We start from the raw sequence: 22,369 nt of genomic DNA, 5'->3' as shown, positions 1-22,369 counted from the left end.
TCAATATTATATATTGGCCTTCTTTGTGCCAGTGAAACTGTCATCAAGGCAAGTAAAAATCTGAAACTAACAGGAAAAATCCTTATTGTTGAGACAGGAAGTGGTACGGTTATGTAACGTATGGCTGTAACAAAATAAAAAAGGGACATATCCACAGCTGAGGAAACAAAAAAAGCCAAATCCAAGCTTGCACCGGCTTTAGAGTTAACAGTACAGCATTAACACTCAAACAGACAGCCCAGTGTGATTTTAACACGTTCCCTTTGTCTCCTACAAACACAATGGCACCTGGCAGAGGCAAAGGAATCATTCCCATCCCCGGCACTGGGAGGGAGAAACTGGAGGTTTCGGTGGATGCAGCTCTCCTGCAGTAAGTGAGAGCTTGGGGCTATGCAGAACCTCTGCAGAACTTCCCCCTTCGGGTTATAAATCAGGTCTGAGGTCAACGAGGCTCACACAGCATCAAACTCCTGCCAACCAGCCTCATAATGCTGCACACACTCTGGAAACACACATCTCTCACAAAAATAACATTTTACCATGGTAATCGCTCGAGGAGCTATCAGATCAACACAATCATGGATGCAAGGAGCCAAATGTGTAACAAAGAAAAAAGCAGTGATAACAGAAATACGATAGGGTCATAATATTGATCAGAAGGTAAAATGATTCTTTGCTGATCTTTGCATATCCATAAACATCACTGCATTTCCTCGTGAACCACAGACAGCTCCTTTCTCTCTAAATGCATCAATTAGTACAATAAGAGATTTCATTATTTATTTCAGGCTTTGAAAATAATTGTGTCGTAATTTGTTGTATCATGGCGGCAGGCTGAGCTCTTAAAGGACTATTGGCACACATGTAAAAGTGCAAAAAGCACAAGGGCAGCTGTAAGCAACCAGACATGGACCACTCAGGAATTGTGTGACAGCTTTTCCCGTTTAAGAGTTTATAAACTTGACTTCCATACCACATGATTTAATTTGCATAATTTGCCTATAGTGTGGCTTGATGCAGGGTTCTCTGACAGATACAGACTTGTCCTTTAACATGGGAAGTGTTTTTTTATCACCTAAAGCTTGCCAGGGTAAGAGACGCTGTTCAGATCTAACACCTGAAAGCTATTCCTGATGAATATGTATAATAATGCAAATCATTTTAGTTATATAAAGGTCTGATCAAAAGACATCCTGAAGCCGATTGTCCAGCTTGATTCTTTGATATTTGACTCAAAGCAAACACAAACTCTTAATAGGCCTCTTCTGATAAAGTGTGATATTCTCCAATGCAAGGTTAGCATATCCATACTTTTATGAAAAATAATTCAAAAAATTAAAACAACATCTAGTATTATAGGTTAAAATGATATTTGAAAGCCTTTTATCATAAATGCACATTCAGATATTAGCTAATGGAGGACTTCAAACTGACATTAAGACAGAATCAATGTTGTTTAGGTTTCAGTTTTTCAATACAACACCACAAATAAAGATGGGATATAAATAGCCTACTAAAACGAAAAGATAAAGACATATAGCCTTATCTCCACAGTTTCTCTAAAGAAAGACAATTAATCGTTTTACTTCGTCTAGCTTTTGTTCTTTTAAGGAACAAAATAATTATTTAATATTACATTTGAATAAGTTTCTCATTGCCCACCGAATTAGACTAAAACACAACCAGGGATACGGACAATTTACAGACTCTTATTATTAGACTAATGACTTTAAAGGCTGAGCATTGGACGTCATTTGTAAACTACTAACATCAGGAATATAAAAAGCACAATAAAAAGGCACATTTCAGAAGAGAAATGTCAGTGTAAACAATAATGATCATGAAAACGAGGGCGAGATATTAGTGCGCACAAACCTCAATGTATCCGGCTAGACTCGGAACAGCGATGGCCAGAATGAGCACAGATAATACCGGGACTGAACCCATCTTCACGGTTAGTCTCTGCTGAGATTTGTGTTGAAATTATCCCGCTGTGGATTTCTATAAGAGGCTGTTAAAAAGGAAAACAGCTAAGTCAACGGTCCTCGAGTGGTGGCTGTGTGTGTCTCTCTCTCCTGTGTTTTTCCCACTGTGCCGTTGATCTCGTTCGCAGCGCGTGTGGAATGTCTCCGAGTGTCACTGCACGCGCTTGAGCTCGAGCTCTGAAAACACGATCAAGCGCGCCACCGGCCGTCAGATGCTGGGACCTACCGGAAATGAGGTCATCATGCTGTCATCTAATGAAGGATACATGGGCGTGTGTACCTCCGGTGGGTCTACTACGAGATGGATAGACATGTAATGTGTAAATAAAAATTTGATGTGCTTTTTTATAATCAGAATGACAATTTGGAATATAAAGAACGACATATTATACAGTTATTTGTTTTATTAGGAAAATACCATACATAAAATGAAGTGGGCTCAAGGTAAACCAAATTTTACACATTTTATAAATGACTTTACATTATGTGTACATCTTTTGGAACAAACAAAACAAAACAAAAAGCAATGAAAGCATGTAATGCTTTGAAAGCACTGGAGTTTATGTAAAACATTTTATTTTATTTTTTATTATTTTATTTATTTATTCTCTTCCTGACAGCTGATATTGTGAATATGTAATACCTTTTGTTCTTGTGGCATTGAATAAATAAATAAAAATGTAAAAAATATATATGTGTAAATAAAAATAAAAATAGATCAAGAATTGAAAGATTAAGATTGTAAGTTAAATTGTATAGGCCTATATTTTTGGAAAATATTAAATATGGCTCTTTTTTTGTCTATAGCAGGGTTTTTAACTTGGGCCTTTCGGTGATGGGGGGTCATGAAAAAGTTCAGAGAAAATTGTAAATAAATAAATGAATGAATAAAACCAAATTATTATAATATTTATGTATAAATAAATCATATATAATTACATTTACAGAATCTGACGTTTTTGTTCAGTTTTCTAAAGACTGGTAAAAGAATGCAATCATGAGATCAAAGACAGTTACTTTTGTTTCTCTCAGGTTTATACATCTTACAGTAGTCTACACTAATGGTGGGTAGGAAAAAAATGGATACAGATATGTAAATATTTTCCAGATAATATTGTACACATTTCTAACTAATTTTGACTATATAAATTGGTCTAAAAAATAATTTTTGGATTCACACATATAGCAATATATTTAATGAATTAACAGAAATCTGGTGGAAACTAAATCAACCTTTATTGCATATAGTTTCTCAATAATATTATGACACATTTATGGAATATTTACTTCCTCAGTTATTACACAATTTGAGTAATAAAGTGTCAAAACAATACGGTGCTTCAGTGCTTGGCAGTGCCTAATAAAACATGAATATTGTTGTTTTTCCCCATTCATAGCCAGTGAAAACATATGCAGTGAGAGAGAGAGAGAGAGAGAGAGAGAGAGAGAGAGAGAGAGAGAGAGAGAGAGAGAGAGAGAGAGAGAGAGAGAGAGAGAGGGAGGGAGATTTTATTACAAGTGACAAAATTGAGTGAATATCAATCAAATATAAATGCTAATTACAAAATACTTTCCATATTTTTATTACAGTTTCAGCAGTTTCCAAAACAATGAGGGGAAGTTGACGAGACCAAACCAAGCATTTCCTGTCAAACACCATGACACACTGAATTTAACAAGGAACAACGAATCATCAGAATTGATTCCTGGAGGCAGTTATATCAAAATGAGACTAAATTCTGCATAGATGAAGTGCAGGACGTCACACAGCAGGACTGCTTGACACGACCGTGCGAGCACAGACACGGATCTACAGGTGGTCCATGTGACACCAAGTCAATGGTCTTTTTTCCACTTGCTGCTATTACACAACAATACTCCGTCTGCTTCTCCCATCACACCACATTTACACAATCCAATCGTCAATAAATCGGACAGAGAAGCTTTTACTGTCATCTGCCATCTGTGTATGTGTAACCCATTCATTTAACTGCCATGTTTTCCCACATTCTGTTGTATATTGTTTACCGCGTATAGCCTATAATATCTTATATATAGTGTATATGTTAGCTATATATTGTGTTTAGTTTCTGTTGCTTCCTTCAAATATCAATAAGGCCTTTTATCTAATAATTTATCCATGTATTTTGTCATAAACATAATTCACAATTTCACAGTATGGATTTGATTCTCTCACAGTATTTAGGAAATATATATTTCATATCAAAATTGAAAATGGTATTTTTGTGCATTTGTCACAACAATAAATGTAACATTTTATAACTTTTTAGTATAATCTTTAAAAAGAGACTAAACTTAAGTCTGTGATCCAAAGCATTCCAGATTTATGACTGTTTAGTTCGAAGTTTAAATGTAAGGTCCATGCTCAAAAAGTTAATAAATGGATTATAACTGCATAAATATAGTAATTTAGTACAATAAAATCCCCTAAAAATACAAAATATATTTTAAAAAAGATGATTGTATTACTATTTAATTGTATTCTTTTTTTGTGTGTGTATTTGTCTGCGTTATTGTTTGTGCATTGGACCGTGTGTGTCTTAAAGCTTTGACTGATTGATAGATTAATCATTCCATTGAAATAAAAAAAATGTTTGTAATTTTTGACTGAAACCCAAACAGTCCCGAGAGCAGAACTTAAAGCTCGCATTTTGAGACACCAATGAAAACCCATACATTCTGGAGAATATTTGATCTGGTGAATAATAGCATGGTCAGTTGCAACATGACTTATTCGTCAGAAATATCAGTGATATGACTTACATATCAGAAATGAGCTAGAGAGATGATATTCATATTACACATGCACAGATCACCCCTCTTCCTTTCCTGGAAGAAAGCACATGCATGCGACCATTCCTTCTGCAAAATAAATAAATTTCAAGTTTAAAAAAAGTGTAGCTTCTGGAGCAATCAGACTCAAATTAATCATTATATTTAATGAATAATCCAGCAAACTCACTCTCCCAACAAACGTCTGTGAACCAACTACCCAAATAATAATTAATCGCTGGACAAACAGGTTAATTGATTGAGGTATTAATTCTGCTATCAAGTTAAAAGGGTGGTATGATGCCCTTTTCACAAGATAAGTCTCTGTTGTCCCCAGTGTGTGTATGTGAAGTTTTAGCTCAAAATACCCCACAGATATTTTTATATAGCATGTTAAAGCTGTCGCTTTTTGAGGGTGAGCAAAAACACACCGTTTTTGTGTCTGTCCCTTTAAATGCAAATGAGCGGCTGCTCCCGGCACAGAGGGCGGAGCTTCAACAGCTTGTGTCCTGAAAATTTCTAAAACTTTTAGCTTTTTATGTTCAAACCAGAGTCAGACAATGATGGAGAGACTCAAGAAGAAGTGACCACATGTAGAACAGGACATTTCTGAATGGTTAGTTGATGAATTTAGGTATCTTATGTGTTGTTATCTTCTAGTCCTTGATTAGCATATTCTGTCTTGATAATCAATAAATCGCGTTCCCGGAGGAGGAGTTTATGTAAATTCTAAGGTTGGTGATGTCACTAACCCGGGAGGAATGTCGTGTAGTCCATACCACCTGTTTGTTGTAGTCCTTAAAAAGCAATTTCTTTAAAAGCAAATATCTTCTTTTGCTTTGAACTTTGAGCGTTGTAACTTTGTAGATGTTGTTTATGCTCAAACAGCAACATTACACACTAACTAAAGTTAGAAAAGTGAAATCATAATGAACCACTCCTTTAATTATATTAATCGGTCCAAATATGTATTAATTATAACAGGTTATGATTAATTATTAATATTTCTTTTCAGTTGATTTGCAAGTTTTTTGTTTTTTTTATGATCAGATTTTTTTGTCATACTGTCTAAACTTTTTGCATGAAGCATTTTTTGTCATTTTTTATATCTGTAAAGTCCATATCATCTTAGCTTCTAAAGGGCATAGCATGTGTCAAGCTAACATAGCAAGTTTTATCATGGCTGTCAGTAAAGGGACATTTGCAACATGCTGAGGTCTGAGGCAAACTCTGAGGCAAAAGACTTTGCCATTTGCCACTGCATAACTTTGCAAGAATATATTCCAACATTCACTTACATAAACACAGTTCTGTAAACTTAACAGTTACTTGAAAATGTGTATTTTCCCCTTATATTCTTTGTACAGCCAATTTAACTTAGTGAAGACACCGTCTGTGCACAAATAATGTTAAATAATGATTTTATAACATTTTAATGAATGTTGCAACCGTCCCCTGTAGGCTATAGGTCAGTTGCAACATTTGACTTTGTCTGTTCAAGTGAAAATTGTACATATCTCATCACATGTACACATGTTGCACCGGTGTGATAACTGTCAGATGTGAGCATATTGTATTACAATTTTGGTTTCCAATAGGCCTACAAACAGTTACTGAGAAACTCAAAGAAAGTGTTGCAACCATCCCGCTCTCCCCTATTTTTTTTGCCATATTTTAAAGGGTAACTAAACCCCTGGTCAGAGCCTGACTCCACCCACTGGCAATATTTGAAAAATGCTGGAAAAGTGGGCAGAGCCCAACGGACGAACCGAGGGCGGGGCTGAGCGGGTGATTGACAGACCTGCAGTGATTGACAGCTGCTGTCAGACTCGCTAAGATGGAGAGTGACGCAAGTAGCTTTGCAACAGAGCGGTCATTTAAAGTTGAGGACTTTTCTCACCTGAAGTGGAGGAATTGTCTGTGGACACAGAGCTAAAATCATATCAATTCGAGCCGCGAGCTCAAACTGCGGTGTCGCATCGCATTAACTCCCGCCTCGCGATCGGCATCCGACGATGCTAGCGAAGCAGCTGCGCAAGAGAGAATGGGGCCAGTATCTGAGTGGATTATTATTACTATTGACCTACGTTAAGCATATTTTGCCGCTATGTGAAAAAAAATATCCAGCAAAAAGCGCCGGCGGTGGTGGAGTCCATGCAGGAAGAGCAGCGTTTGGCACACAAGTGCATGTAAACACTGGCGCCTAATTTCCAAGTCTGGTGGAAAGTTATGCAGTCCAGCAGTGCTGTTGCTACCGGCAACACTACACCTACCATCCTAACCACTGTACTAAACACAGATAAAGCTAATGCTAAAAATCTACACTATCCTAACTGATGCAATACTATGCTACTAACTAACTATGCTTCTAACAACACTAACAACTATGCTAAATAACTACCTAGGCTACACGAAATAATCTAAATAACTATATAAATGCTATGCTAACTAGATGCTAAAATACGCTATCCTGATCGTTTCCAATACTCGTAATTCCAATTTCCAGCTCCTGACTCGCTCTGGTGTTGACGGAACCAGATGCTTTTATACCAGGAGCTGCCAGGGGCGTGGTGAGCTCGCAGCGTCAGAGAGTACCCTACGTCAGAGAGTACCCCTACTTCAGGAGATTCCGTTTAACCTGAAGAGGGCAGCACTCAGACGTTTTTACACCATATATTTGAAAATTAAAACACTTTATACTCAAATGTTAAAAAAAGTACTCGAATCAATGAACAGCATTTATGAAGCTCCATTCGTACAGATCATTAACTAAAAAAAGTTGGTTTAGTGTTTAGTTACCCTTTAAATTCAGTAGGCCTAATTGAATTAAGCAAATACATTTGAACATAAGGCTATAACACTGATATTTAATTTGCATGTGAAAAGCTTAGTCGTCGTCAGTTTTTCCAGTAAGCACTATTTTGTGGAAACGCCATTTTCATGCAACAGAAACCTGTATGTCGAGTTTTTATCAAGCTGAATACAGACTCGACTGCACGTCTCAAACCCTAGAACGCTCCCTACCTAGTCAGCCTCTTCGGCCCAATAAGCGCGTTCCATACCAGCTGGCCAAACATGCAGTCTAAGTAGGCAGCAGGGCAGCACCCTAGATTGAGACGACGTCCACACCCGCGTAAGGTGAGTCACTCCGCAGCCGAAACACGGATCGATACTAACGTTATACAGTCATATACGTACTTAAAATTAACTTTACGGTCGTTTTAAAATATTAGCGGATGTATTCACCTTACTTTGAGGGTTTTTTGTAGTGTGGAATTTGATTTAAAGGTAAAGTGCACACCTGTAGAGACAGTATCGCTTGAGCTAACGTTAGTCACTCCCATTGTATCGCCAATCTCTCCGGAAATATCTTCAAATCTCACAGGTAGACGACACAAACTTCACTCTCTGCGGAAGATAAAAATCGATCTCGGTTTAATCGTGTAATTTCGTTTTCGTGATTTACACGTCTTAGTTTGTTCGAAAGTTCATATGGAAGTTGTTTTTTAGGACGGGTGAATGTTTTATTTTGTTGCCGCGTGCACTTGTTATGGGCGTTGTTGTTTTCCACACTTGTTTGACTTCAGCTGAGAATACCAAGTCTGTTTTCCCCTCTCAATACACAATTACTCGCCTTATTTTGTCAGTAGAAGTGGAAGTGTGAGAAGAAAGGTGTGTTGATATTCTGCCGGTGGTCTCTCGGACATGGACCCTATGGATGGAGGAATGCGATACACTCCCGGTCGTTCGGTAAGTTTCGCCATATTAACCTGTTATTTTTCAACCTGCCAAGCACCTTTAAACATCTAACGAAGAACTGAATCTCACATTTATGCTCCAAAAACTGTGCTGTGGGTATTTTTTCTCGCATGAATGTATTTCCTGTTGTCTCAAAATAAGAACTGCAAGAGGTGGAAATTTTAAACTCTTAACAAGATGGTTAGCCTGATTAGTTAGAGATGTGGTTATATAACAGTTCCCTTTTAAACAGTATTGATACTAGGCCTACCCATATTCATCAAGGTTGCCACACTCATGGGAACCAGGTTAATAATCATAAAATTGTGGTTTCCAGGCCTGGAAATGCGTTGAAAATGAAGAAGAACTTCATAGTTCATAGTGGCATGGCTACACATTATTCTAGTTATGTTCAGCTCTATTTCATTTAGCTGAGCCTTCTTTGTGATTTGGTTGGTCTTTCTTTCAAAAGAGCAAGATAAAAGCTGCTAGTATTGGTAATATTCTACGTTTTGATCTAAAAGGCCTTATGATGCAATGAATGACAGAGTGACACATCGCATAACCTGATGTTTGAGCTCTTTAGTGGGCAAAACTTATTAAGTTACCAAACGTATAAGCGTGCGGCGTGCCATCACTGGAGGTTTCACACCATTTGTTTGTTTAAAATCTGCCAATCTCATTTCCTGTCTGTGGTCACTGTTGTTTCCATCTCGGTCAGTTTGGCGTGTGTAAGGGATTTTTTAGATCATCCATAGGAGTGTGTGAGAGTCGTTCTGCTGACTACTTCATTGTCGTCTCTGAGAAAAGGGTGTCAATGGACATTCAAAAGACCCTAAATGAAGTGCTTCCAGACAGTCCACAATAGCAGTTTTTATGTCTTGTGATTATTGGTAGCTGTCGTCTTGAGGATTAGGTTCAAAACAGTCGTAGTTTGGTGATATGTAGTGGTGGTGAAAGAAATGGGGTTTTCAACAGCCAATGTTGATACTGATGATATCTAGGGTAAACTGGGAAAAAAATATTTGCCTAAATTGTAAACAAAGCAGATCATTGGAGTACATTTGAAAATAAAATACCATTTCATTCTTTCTACTTCAAAATTTCATGTTTAATTAAATTTGCTGTTTCTTAAATTTTTTCAAAAGTAAGTCCTACACCAAATAGTTTTTTTCAGTGTACTGGGTGACTGTTGGCCGAAATAATACCAGTAAGTGTATTATACTATTTAAAATAGCAAATGAGACACAGACTACAGTGTGAAAATAAAATGAATAGTCATTTTACACAATATTTGTGAAAGCCCTTTGACAAGGCTGTTTTTGGTATTAGTAAATCAGTGTTTTTTTAGTTTTGTCATAGTTGTATTAATATTAATATCTTGAATTGGCTTTTAATTTTAAGTAGTTTTTAGTACTTTTGTTATGTGCTTTTGACATTTTTATTTTTTTATTTTTTTTATTGCTATGTAGGTTTAATTTATTAATAATTACTAAAAATAAATGATTTATAGTTTTAGCTATTTATTTATTTCCAGGTAATAATTGTAGTGCTGTAACTTAAACCTATTTCAGGTTAGTTTAAGTTTTTCCAACTAACAGAAATGTTTTAAATAGTTTTTGGTAATGATAATTACCCTGACTAAATATTGGTATGTCACTAGTTGCGAAGCACTAGGAAGTAAAAGTAGTGACACAACCGGCTCAAAATATGAGTCCCTTTGTGAAGTCCCTTCACAAAAGTTAGGGTGGTTTCACATTTTATTTTTTGTTTGTATTTATTGTGACAATATTTAAGTTTGTATGTTTAACACAAAAAAGTTATAAAGATATACAACCCGAATTCCAGAAAAGGCTGATCATGTTACTGACCTGACATAAATTAACTTAATTAGTTGCTAGATGTTCTCCCAGCTGAATTTTTTCAAAATGTCTTGCTTTTTCCGCCATTGCCCCCGTGCCAACTTTTTTTAGACCTGTAGCAGGCATCAAATTTGAAATGAGCTCATTTAGTGAATAAAAGTGTACAATTTCTCCGTTTAAACATTTATGTTATCTATGTTCTATTGTGAATTAAATATTGGCTCATGTGATTTGAAAGTATTTTAGTTTTCATTTTATTCAAATGTAAAGAAACGTCCCAACTTTTCAGGAATTCGGTTTGTAAAAAAGATCAAGATATAAAAGGTATTTTAAAAAAAAAGAACTACTGGTACTTTGAATAGCTTTGCTGTAGATTTTTTTGTTTTAAAGTTGGGCAAGCTGCCTTTTTTAAACAACACTACTAGTCATATGTAGATCAGGTGAAATGTTTCGGAGGGCATGGGAAGAACTGAGGATTTAATGTGTTTTGAATGGTCATCACCACCACAGAATGTTATTCTATATTTGTCTGACGTGCCGCCTGAACGCATTCCACAGATCTGTTACGACATGCTTACGGCAGTTAGCATTACTAGTATGACCAAACACCCCCACAAATGAAACTGGCACAGAGAAAATGACTCGGGGATATCCCCTTATTCACTAGTGATCAGCTGCTTTTCATGCATCATGCATGTCGTCACAGAATGTCGACCGCTCAACCCATGTGGAGTTCATTCATTTACAGCTGGACTTTCTTCACTCATTAACTTGAAAGTTGAATGTCTTAAATTCAAACCAAAACAAAAAGTCTGATTGGAAGAAGTTAGAACAACAATCATTCTGGTCTCTTAAAAATGGCATCAGCTTTACTCGGCACTATTAAAGGGGTCATGACATGGATTTTTTAAATTACTTTAATAAGTTCACTTAAATGAAAGGGGTGGTTGATTATTTAATTTTTCTAACTTTAGTTAGTGTGTAATGTTGCTGTTTGAGCATAAACAACATCTGCAAAGTTCAAAGCAAAAGAAGATATTTGCTTTTCAAGAAATCGTTTTTTAAGGACTTGCACATTTGTGAGTCAGCTCAAGCTGTCGCATCCGTCTTTAGTTTTCACATGCAATACAGTACGTAACACAAATGCACTAGCATGTCACTCTGTGTGCATCTTACAACGGTTCCCACACGAGAGATTATCATGACAGAATATCAAAGACTTGAAGATAGTTAACTCCACATCAGCAACATACATTCATCAACTAATCATTCAGAAACATCCTGTTGAGTCTCTCCATCATTGTCCAACTCCAGTTTAAACATAAAAGGCAGAACAGTTTCTGACATTTTAGTGCTTGTCTGTGTGAGGTAATCTGAGCTGCTAACACACACACACACACACACACACACACACAGGAGCTGTTGAAACTCAGAGTTTTGAAAACATTATCCATTTAAAATCGTCATTTACAGACAAAGCATTATGAAATAGTTTGCCTACGATTTGTGATTTAGCTGCATTTGGAGCCAATACAACTGGCTGCTTCATCTTTCAACAAAAGTTTCTTTGCAAACTCTCACATACACTGTGCCTCGTTTACAAAAAATATTTGTTGATGTCTTGCTCTGGAGGCAGGCATATGCAAATGTATTTGCCCGTGTGACGTCACAGATCCCGCAATATCAAAACAAGCCGTTTTTGGAGCTTAATTAAAGTGATGCCTTATTTATAATGAGGATGTTGTTTAAAGCTATGAAACTTGCAGGATGTTTTATTGGTGCAAAGACCTCTTTATGCCAAAATATCAAGGCAAATTTGATTTCTCATGTCATGACCCCCATGTGACAGTTTGTTGATGTTAGAAAATTTAATTAACAATGGTTAGATTGTCAAATGTTTATGAACTTTTGGTCACAAATATGCGATAGGAAAGAGAAAAACCACATTTGTTCTTTAGGAACTTTGTATCAGTAATTGCAAAATCAGAAGTCAAAGAGTTTCCATGAACTTCCGACTTTGGTGGTACTTTTTGATTTGGCACATTTTTTGATGCTTATTAAATAGAATATAGGTCATGAACAACATCATGTGACGGCACTCTGAGATACCAGAGTTTGTTAGCAGTTGTAAAAGACACAATTATAGGTCAGTCTTCCATAGAGAGCAAATTACACTACTGTTCAAAGTTTAGGGTCAGAATAGCATTTCCTGTTATGCCTTCTACTTCCGTCATCAGTCTGATTGTGTACCCACCCAGTGTGATTTATCTCGGTCAACACGATTTACATTCTCAATACTCATTCCTTATCTTATTGTGCATGATTCATCTGTATGATCAAATCGATATTGAAAACGTATTCTCTTCACTTGTATTGCTTAAATGACCAAATAAACATGCATTACAATATTTAGTAACTAGAGTAAATGTAAAAGCAGTTCAAATTTTCACAGACCAAACCACATTTTTGCATGCACAATTTATTTTTACCCAGGGCACTGGTTTTGTCTATGAAGGACTGTTTTTTTTATAATAATAATAATAAAATAAATTGATTTACACACAGTTGGAGCTCATATATTGTTAAAAAAAAGTGTATACTGTTGATCAATTACTCATTTACATTTATTCATTTAGCAGACGCTTTTATCAAAAGCGACTTACAAATGAGAACAATAGAAGCAGTTAAACTAACAATAGGACAACAATATGCAAGTGCTATGACCCTTCCCAGTTTAATCTAACGCAGTACTTTTTTATATATATAAATAGATATAGAATAGAAAGTGTTAGTATTAATGGATCAAGTGCTGCCGAAAAAAAATGTGTCTTCAGCCGTTTCATGAAAATGGCCACGGACTCAGCCACTCTGGTTGAGTTATGCAGATCATTTCATTTAATTTATGCATTTGGCAGACGCTTTTATCCAAAGCGACTTACATTGCATTATCCTATACATTTATACATAGGTATGTGCAATCCCCTGGGATTGAACCCACAACCTTGCATTGTTAACGCAATGCTCTTACCACTGAGCTACAGGAAAGCACTTCAGCAGGGGAACGATGGTAAAGGTCAGAGAAAGAGATTTTGTGCCTTATGAGATGACACCACAAGACGACGTTCATTTGCAGAGCGCAAGTTTCTGGATGGCACGTAAGTCTGAAGTAAGGAGTTTAGATAAAAGGGAGCAGAGCCAGTGGTTGTTCTGTAGGCAAACCTCAGTGACTTGCATTTGATGCAAGCTGCAACCGGCAACCAGTGCAATTTTGTGAGGAGAGGAGTGACGTGTGCTCTCTTCGGCTCGTTGAAGACCACTCTAGCTGCAGCATTCTGGAGCATTTCGGAGACACTGAAATGTACTGAGAATTTAATATAATTTACTGAGAATTTACTTTTGCCTCTTTTTCTTTTAGGACAAGGACTGGGACCAAGGTGTCACATTCTTGCCAGCATCAGATAATAAAAAATTGGAGAAGAAAAGGGGCCCTGCAAGAGTTAGGGTCATTGTTGGTCTGGTGATCTTGGCAGCCGTTTTGGCTTTGATCGTAGGGGTTCTGGTCTGGCATTTCCATTGTAAGTCAATACTGCAGTCACAGACAGCATAACACTGTTACCAGTGTCAATCATGACAGTGTTGATCACATGTTTGTTGGTTTATGTCTCCTGCAGTCCGGAAGGATTTAAATTTACAGAAGATTTACACCGGCTCACTTCGCATAACAAATCAAGCTTTTGTGAATGAGTATGAAAACCCAGACAGTGCAGAGTTTCAAGACTTGGCAAAACAAGTCTCATCTCAGGTGAGAATTAAATTAAAGCTGCTTTTTCACATAATGTTAACAAAGAAAAGTGTTTTTGATTTTTATTTTTATTTCTGTATTCAGCTGAAATTAATGTACTCAGAATCTCCACTACTGACAAAGTATTATGTTGGTTCCAGAGTTCAAGCCTTCAGGTACGTCTACATCTGATTGTCCACATTTTAAAAAGAAAAATTTGGTCATGTACCTGCTCATAAAGTGCCCATATTATGCATTTTCAAATATTACCTTTCATGCAGTGTGTAATATAGCTTCTTGTGAATGTGAAAGTCTGGAAAGTTTTAAAGAACAAAGTGCACCACAAATAAAGTTATTGTTTCCTAAAGGAAATAATTGATACTAAACTGCTGAACCGAGTCATCAGCAATTACAGTCTAACTTCCTGTTACATACCTACGTGACAGTGTAACACATTTGCATAATGCCAGCCTATTGTCTTCTTCGATGTCTACATTGAGCCGCCCTCAAACACTGTAGTTGTAGCTGAGGCCTGGAAGAGTTTGGTTGGTTTTGTCGAGAAGACGCCTTTTTCAGCCCTTCAAATCCACTTTGCATGCACTTCAAAAGGATGAGGATTAATACGGAACAACCGACACTATCGTTCATGTTTGTATCACTGTGTATCAAGCACTGAGCAAGCCTCCGGAGCTAAAATTCAGATATGGTAATGAGCATTTTGATACCAACACGTGGTGTAAGCAGTAGACCAATCACAACAGAGTGTGTCATATGACCAATCAGAGCAAAGTAGGCTCACGGAAAGGAGGGGTTCAGAGCGACTGAATCTTCGAACAAACCATTTTTAGACTCTTTAAGAAATGAGGTGATGCTGCAATGTATATGAAAAAAAATGTTTTGACCTTGGATGCACGTAAACCTATTATAGGAGACCTCCAAAACTAAATTAGGAACTTAAAATAGCATAATAGGGGCACTTTAAGTTTAATTTGCTTGCATGGCAAGGCTTATTCACAAAGTCAAAGAGCAGAATGAATAGGCAAATTGTTCAGCGACATCAACAAAACTATTCACATCAAGAACCAATTTTCATCAGGCTCTACAAAAAGTGAAAAAAATGGGTTTCACCAAAAAGTACAAATTTATCCACAGGAATTCAGTGATCGAAGTGTTTCTGCAGTGAAATTATAATTGTCCTTTTTTCCCCTTATGGTTATTATATTGTTATATGGTCAGACTTTTGAGTGTTGCCTGTTTCTCCGTCTCCCTGCAGTGAGGGCAGTGTAATAGCTTACTATGAGTCAGATTTTACTGTTCCAGTGGGTCAGGCCGCAGCGGTGGATCAGGCTGTGAGCGACTTAACTAACACCTACAGCTCCACTAAAAGTAGGAGAATTGCAAATCAAGGTGTCCTGATCTTCGATCATGTTGTGACTTCAGGTAATATGAATTCATAGTACATCCATTACATAGTTTGGATAGATGGATGAATCTCACTAAATGTGTAGATCATATTTTTCTGCAAAATCAAAATAACTATTTGCATAATTTATTTGTATAGCACTTTCAAAGCAGCTTAACCGAAAACGCATGTTTCTACATTACAATTGAGAGTAATCTGTTATCAGAGGTGACTGTGTCAAAGTACATTAGGCAGTTGTGTATGTTGGCATCATCTGAGGCAGAGTCCTGCACGGGTCCTGTTTGGTAAACCCACGCCCGCAGTACTTAACCGAACACCCAACCCGTTGTCCGACAGCAGCACTTGTTTAATTACGTACCCGACTGGATCCGCACCCGCATTAAATATACATCAGGGTTTGGCTCGAGGTCATGGTGCAAAGGACTCTAGGTTGAAATTACTCCGAACCATCCCTTTAAGAAGCTGGATCCAAACTGCAGCTGGCGTAGTCTCTAGTTACCTCAGAATGGGCATATTGAGATAAAACAGAAAAGCAAATGTAAAATAATAAGCTTAGCTGGTGTTCATAACATTTTGAGCAATAGATGGTCAATGTGAATTTGATCTAATATAACTTATGAGATGCATTATGTAAATGTATGGCTAAAGAGATTTAAACTGGGAGAGTGTGTCTGAGATTCGAACATTATCAGGAAGGCTATTCCAGAGTTTAGAGCCAAATATGAAAATGCTCTCCCTCCTTTAGTGGACCTAGATATCCTAGGTACTACCCAGAAGCCCTGAGTTTTGTGAGCATGATGGGATGTAGGACGATAAGCAACGTCTATTTTAGGGTATATTTACACGACAACAATGTGCTAAAAATTGAAGTTTATCCTTAGTTTTTTTCCTCGTACAAACCACAATGTTGTCAAAATTATTCTCGTTCACACGGATGATCCGCGAAAGCGACTAAACGCGCTGTTATTCACACTACGAGAAACACTACACGCCTATAGACTGAACACGTAATACACATGCGCATGACATCACTGGTTTCAAAAATTTGTTTCAAAAAAAGTTTTCGTGAAGATGATATTGGTATCATTTTCAAAAACGTGCACTTTGAAACCCGGTTTTTCGTGTAAACGGCTATTTTATTTTGCATTTCAGTAATAAGATATGGGGGAAGTGTGCATTATTGTCATGAAAGATTTAATTTCCCCTGAGCAAAAAAAAAAAAAAAAAATTTTATCATTTAAAGAAATTATCATTTCTTTTTTTGTGTGGGGTGAAATGTGACCTGGTTTTTGACATGTTTTGTGAGATTCATCCAGATACTGATGTCTAGACTGCATGCTTTCATGGAAAACCTGAATGTCCATTATACTGAAGCACAGATGCTTGTCTTCAGCCAGATTCATTATAACTGTCAATTTTTTTCATTAACAGTTCTGGACACACGTTTGTTCTCAAATGCCAGGAGTAAGTTAGTCCATTACATATATCTCTCAAATACTGTCTGTTCCAAAACCTAGTGAACTGCCTCCATATTAAGCAATTTAAGGTATCATAGGCAATTTAAGGTATCATAGGTATGCTCCTGAGTCCTGACAGGAAGTCTATTCCATAAGGTAACTTAAGGCAGCATCGCCATGAGCAGTCTGATAATGCATTGCAACAAGGTTAGTGAAAAAAAAAAAGAGATAGCAAGTAGCAACCTAAAAAGACTTGAGATATACAAAGGCTCATATTACACTCCTATTACTCTGAATGGGAGAAAGTGGCTTGTCCAGCCTGAAAATGCAAAAAAAAGAAGAAGATTGTCTTCATTTAAGCATTTAGAAACTAAATTTGTGAGACAGTAGTTGTCAGATTTCAAATATAAAATTTAATCATAAGGCTTGGTGAACAGCTTTGAAGAAGCTTTGGTTCCAGTTCAGTTTGTGTAGACAGCGAAGCAGTAATATGGTTTTAAATTTTTTTCCCCCAAATTCTGTGAAATAATTCCGGGTTTTACGTTTAAATTTTTCTTAATTCTGTTTTAGTAGTTTGGATCGATCAATCAATAACTGAACTACTAAAACAGAATTCATGTTTAAGTTAAGTTACATTTTATTAATAACAAGGATGTCTAATCAATTGATTTGCATAACTTTATAAAATTAATGTAAAAATATTATTATTTGAACAATAATAGTAATGTTAACTTAATAAAATGCTTTATTTTATTTAAAAAAATCTGAAATTCTGTGTTGTCCGTTTAAATATTTCTGCATTCATTGTTTTCTGATTTAATAAAAAAATTATTATCAAAACCAGTAGGAATCAAATGAATGCATGAAACTTAACTATTTAATTAATCTTTTAAAATGTATTCAAATGAAATTTTGCGATTCTTTAAATCAAAGTCATGTGGCGTGTCCCTGTTTTGTGCATTGCAGAAATCATAGGACCCCAAGTTCAGGAGGTTTTGGAACAGGATTTAATTTCCTAACCACATTCATACTTATTATTGTACAGTGTATCCAATAATAAATGTGTAGGAATAACCTTTTGTTTTCCTTATGTCTAGCAAATACGAGATTCTCCCAGCACACCAGAGGTACTGCGGAGGAGATCATTAAATCACCGGGTTTCCCTGACTCCCCATATCCTCCAAACTCTGTTGTGCAATGGCAGCTTCGGGGAGACCAAGGCTTTGCGCTAAAGTTGTCTTTTGACACCTTCAACCTGGAACAAAACTGTGCAAATGACTTTGTGAGAGTGTATGACTCGTTGGTCCCCATGGACAAATTCCTACTGGCAGAGTAAGGGAATGGTGAATTGTGTTTGTGGCTGTAGCGCCATCTGGTGGCTGAATAAGCTACTGAAATATCCAGGTGTGAAATTTCAACATAATCGAGTTTCTCTCTCTCTCTCTCAAACAGGAAGTGTGGCTACTATTCTCCCAGTGATCCTCTAACCTTCATCTCAACTCGTAATGTTATGCTGGTCACCTTGGTAACCAACGACAATGGGAATTATCCTGGTTTCAGAGCCCGTGTCTCTCAGATCAAGCGGGATGGTAAAGATAAATCCTGGCTTGCTGAACAAAACCATACTTGACTGATTAATAGTAGGGGATGCATTACTGTTATATTTTTTTAATCTCTCACTGGATCTTCCCTTTTAACAGAACTACCATGTGGTGGTACATTGACTGGACCCTCTGGTAATTTCCAATCACCGAACTTTCCTAATTATTACTCCCCCAACACAACATGTCAGTGGAACATCGAGGTGAGGCCCAAACGCTCATGTTGAACCAGTTAATGTCATGATGAACCACTTTTAAAAAAGTATTTGCTGCTTTATGAGCACTCATCCATATCTATTGATTAAAGGTTCCTGCTGGTAAATTCATCAAGCTGAAGTTCCCCAAGTTTATGGTTTCAACAGAGAGTTGTGCAGATTATGTGCAGATTGCTGGTAAGAGGTCAGTAACTTAAGTTAAACTTTTCACAGAATTGTCTATTTTCCGATCTGATTGATCTGACATTTCTCCAAGAGTGCTGATAAAGCATATGACAGCAGGACATTTCGCTTTTGGACCTTAAGGCCCTTTCACACTGGACGCGATTTTGACGCACGAATAATTCGCGCGATGGTTTTATTTTTTGATCAGCTGTTGTGTAATGAGTGCTTACACACCGAACGCGAATGTGCTGCGGCGAAAAAACGACTTTTTTTTTTTTCGATTCGATGTCGATTTTTTTTTTAATTTTGCGGCGACAGAAAAGGCTTCAGCCAATCACACACAGTGGATTGTTTATTTGATTGCATGTAAACGTAGCCCTCACCTCAGCAGACTGCCAGACGCTGCTCCGGACCGATTGGTTCCCTGAAGTTAGTGGTTTGTCTCGTCAGATGCGGTGCCACTGTCTGAACGAACTCCTCAAATTGTCCCTATTTCGCACGCGAACTATTCGCTTTTTCGTTTCGCTTTTTCGTGTACGCGTCCGGTGTGAAAGGGCCTTTAGTCTGTATTTTCGTCTTGTTTACTAGTAAAAAAAAACATCCTTAAAACAAGATTTATTTATTTTTAGAAGAAAAGGTTACACAACAAATGTTTAATTTTCAAATTTATGTGATCAAATTTAGTGAGGTAGCAGTAGTCAAGTTAAGTCATTTTATTTAACAGCTTCATAAATCTTCTCTTGTTTTTCAATCACACAGTATCAATATTGCTGTGTTACAATAATTCTACGGTAGTGATCAAAATAAAGTAAATCACCTTATGAAAGTTACTTGACGTTTCAAATAAAGACTGTATCAGTTACATTAAGCCAGTATGTGGTGACAAGTGTCAGTATTTATTGAATCATTCATTTAAGAAATTCGTTAAAAAAAAAACGCTGATTCGTCCAGTAATGAAACAAGTGAAGTATTTATGAGTTATTAAATCATACATTCAAACTGATTTTTTTAAATGAAAATGAATGTACCAGTAATATATTTTTTTACAGGACTGCAGTAATTAACAATTTGTCAGAACCTCTAGTAAATTAAATGTTATTTTGTTTAGTTGTCTGTTCAGAATCATGGGAGAATTATGATCTCCATTTTAAACAAGAAAAATATAAGACTCTATTTATCATACTCTTGCAGCTCTAACTTACATGCTTATTATTACTTTGCAGCAAATTGTGTGGACAGCTGGCAACTAATTATATGGTTACCGGCAACAGTAGCAAGATGACTGTTGTGTTCTACTCGGATTCATCATATGTAGATCGAGGTTTTAGCGCCACTTATGAGGCCTATGAGCCCACTGACCGTAAGTAAAGACATTAAAAATGGTTAACTGGTAAAAAAAAAACTTGGGTCACATTTTTGACCATTTTAGTAGTAGTCTGGCCTGAGGTGGAAAAAATAGACTTGGTGCTTTTACAATTTTTAAAGTGGTGTCAATGTGAACATTAGAAAGTAAATTCAGTTTCTGAATCTCTCAGCCTGCCCGGAGATGTACCAGTGCGAGAACAAACGCTGTGTAAAACCAGCCTTGCGCTGTGACGGTTGGAACGATTGTGGCGACAGCAGCGACGAGAAGAAATGCCGTAAGTGTTCCTTGAACATTGTCTTTAATTCAAACACACAATTGCACACTTGCCCTCTGAATGTGAATTTGAGCTCAGGCATACACTGTGATTGAATGTGGATGGTTCGTTTTTCAGAATGTGACTCCAGCATGATCCAGTGCAAAAACAGCTTCTGTAAGCCCATGTTCTTTCTGTGTGATGGCGTAAATGACTGTGGAGATGGTACAGATGAGATTAATTGTGGTAAGACCCTTTGTCCTCTATCTTTTCTTTTTCTTCCTCTTCATCTCTTTCTGGCTGCATCTGAAACCTGAAGAATGCTGCCTCCACAAGTAATGAAAGAAAAAAATCTTAATTCATTGCTTTTTTTAACATCCTATTAACAAAGATGACTTTATCTGGTCAGTTTTAGAAGACAGCTTAGATGTATTCTTCATTCTCTATAGCTGCGTTTCCACCGCAGGAATTTTCCCCGGGAATTATGGACTGTGGGGTGGTACTCTGTGTGTTTTGACCGCAGGAACCAGGGTCTAAATGAAGTTCGGGGTAAAACATTTCCCCTCAGAAAGTCCCTGCTGATGAGGTAGTACTTTTTCATAGTTAATGAACTTTTAGGGGCGGGACTTGGGCGCTGAACATGCTGATTGGTTGACTCCACGTAGCATTTTATTTCAACCACCATTTTAAAAAGTCTGTAACAGTTGTTTGCTATTCGAATCAACAATGGAGTTTAAAAAGTACGACAGGTGGACCGATGACGAGGTTCAGGCTTTATTAAGCTTATATGCGGAGGATGAAATCAAACTGTAAAGTAGCGCACAGTCCTACGTCACCGGACTAATTTGGGACAAATTGTTCCGGGTAATTTACGCGGCTTATGATTTCTCACAATTCTCTGCATGCAGTTTAACAGTTGTTCACCAAACATTCTGTACATTTTATAGTTTTTCTTTTAGATTTCTAGCCATTTCTACCAAAAAAAAAATCAGCATTTTAGTTTACTTGGTTATTTATAAAGCTTAATTGAAATTGTTCTAGATCAGGTGGAGAGTCAAGAATATATAAAATTAGAAATGATTTAATAGTTAGAAATATCATCATTCAGCTTCATTTTCTTTAATTTATGATCTGTTTAATGTAGTTATGTTAGTTAACACTGTAAACACTGCCACTAAAACACTTTATACTACGGGGCTGTTGAATGCTTGAATCTGATTGGTTGACAAACGTTCTAAGGTGTGAAATTATTTTCAGGGAAACGCACGGCTATTAGTTCCAGCAGGTCTTGACCACATTACAGTTCCATATCACTTTGCGTAGTTAACTATAATAACAGAAAATATGGTGCAATTCATAACAAGAAAAAGTTGACTGAATAATTTAGATTTAGATTTTTATTAGAACACTGCCATATGAAATTATAGTCAATAAAAGGCTTTTATGACCCATATAGGAGATTATGAAGCTCACACTTGTGGAGGAAAAACACATCAATGTTACTCAGTGGCCCAAACTGAGCAAAAATATGCAATTTGGTGCAGATGTTGTTTGATAACTTGAATAATAGACTACTTGCATATAGTAAATTGCAAATATAGTAAATATCAGTTGTCACTATATCTCCCAATAATGTCTTAGTATCAAAGCTATATCGTTTTTATTCCGTGGAGATGGGGACACTAAACATATAATGCAACGCAATACAATGATGACTCAGAGATGAAAAA

General features: G+C 36.7%; 2 protein-coding genes across 6 annotated transcripts in view; one reads left to right on the top strand and one right to left on the bottom strand.

Annotated features, from left to right (window-relative positions):
* The window catches only part of aplp2 (amyloid beta (A4) precursor-like protein 2), an 87,918-nt gene extending 85,640 nt beyond the window's left edge, over positions 1 to 2,278 (bottom strand). For 3 of the 4 annotated variants that reach the window (XM_079621239.1, XM_079621240.1, XM_079621241.1), the window contains exon 1: positions 1,876 to 2,215. In XM_079621239.1, coding sequence (XP_079477365.1) covers positions 1,876 to 1,947 — 72 coding nt within the window. In that variant the 5' untranslated portion in view covers positions 1,948 to 2,215. Of the gene's footprint in view, positions 1 to 1,875 lie in introns of all 4 variants that reach the window. The other variant, XM_079621242.1, reaches the window with a different exon arrangement.
* Positions 2,279 to 7,652: 5,374 nt separating this feature from the next.
* The window catches only part of st14a (ST14 transmembrane serine protease matriptase a), a 20,010-nt gene continuing 5,293 nt past the window's right edge, over positions 7,653 to 22,369 (top strand). Inside the window, exons 1-14 of one of the 2 annotated variants that reach the window (XM_079620019.1) lie at positions 7,653 to 7,916; positions 8,429 to 8,528; positions 13,794 to 13,953; positions 14,050 to 14,180; positions 14,265 to 14,335; positions 15,433 to 15,599; positions 17,014 to 17,046; positions 18,137 to 18,371; positions 18,492 to 18,628; positions 18,740 to 18,843; positions 18,948 to 19,039; positions 20,244 to 20,380; positions 20,556 to 20,660; positions 20,778 to 20,885. In XM_079620019.1, the coding sequence (XP_079476145.1) occupies positions 8,484 to 8,528; positions 13,794 to 13,953; positions 14,050 to 14,180; positions 14,265 to 14,335; positions 15,433 to 15,599; positions 17,014 to 17,046; positions 18,137 to 18,371; positions 18,492 to 18,628; positions 18,740 to 18,843; positions 18,948 to 19,039; positions 20,244 to 20,380; positions 20,556 to 20,660; positions 20,778 to 20,885 (1,525 nt within the window). In that variant the 5' untranslated portion in view covers positions 7,653 to 7,916; positions 8,429 to 8,483. Of the gene's footprint in view, positions 8,164 to 8,428; positions 8,529 to 13,793; positions 13,954 to 14,049; positions 14,181 to 14,264; positions 14,336 to 15,432; positions 15,600 to 17,013; positions 17,047 to 18,136; positions 18,372 to 18,491; positions 18,629 to 18,739; positions 18,844 to 18,947; positions 19,040 to 20,243; positions 20,381 to 20,555; positions 20,661 to 20,777; positions 20,886 to 22,369 lie in introns of both variants that reach the window. The other variant, XM_079620020.1, reaches the window with a different exon arrangement.

Source organism: Phoxinus phoxinus (assembly GCF_949152265.1).
Source record: "Phoxinus phoxinus genome assembly, chromosome: 8".
Taxonomy (NCBI): domain Eukaryota; kingdom Metazoa; phylum Chordata; class Actinopteri; order Cypriniformes; family Leuciscidae; genus Phoxinus; species Phoxinus phoxinus.
The sequence above is the reverse complement of the archived record's forward strand: the minus strand, read 5'-3'. Positions and strand labels throughout refer to the sequence as shown.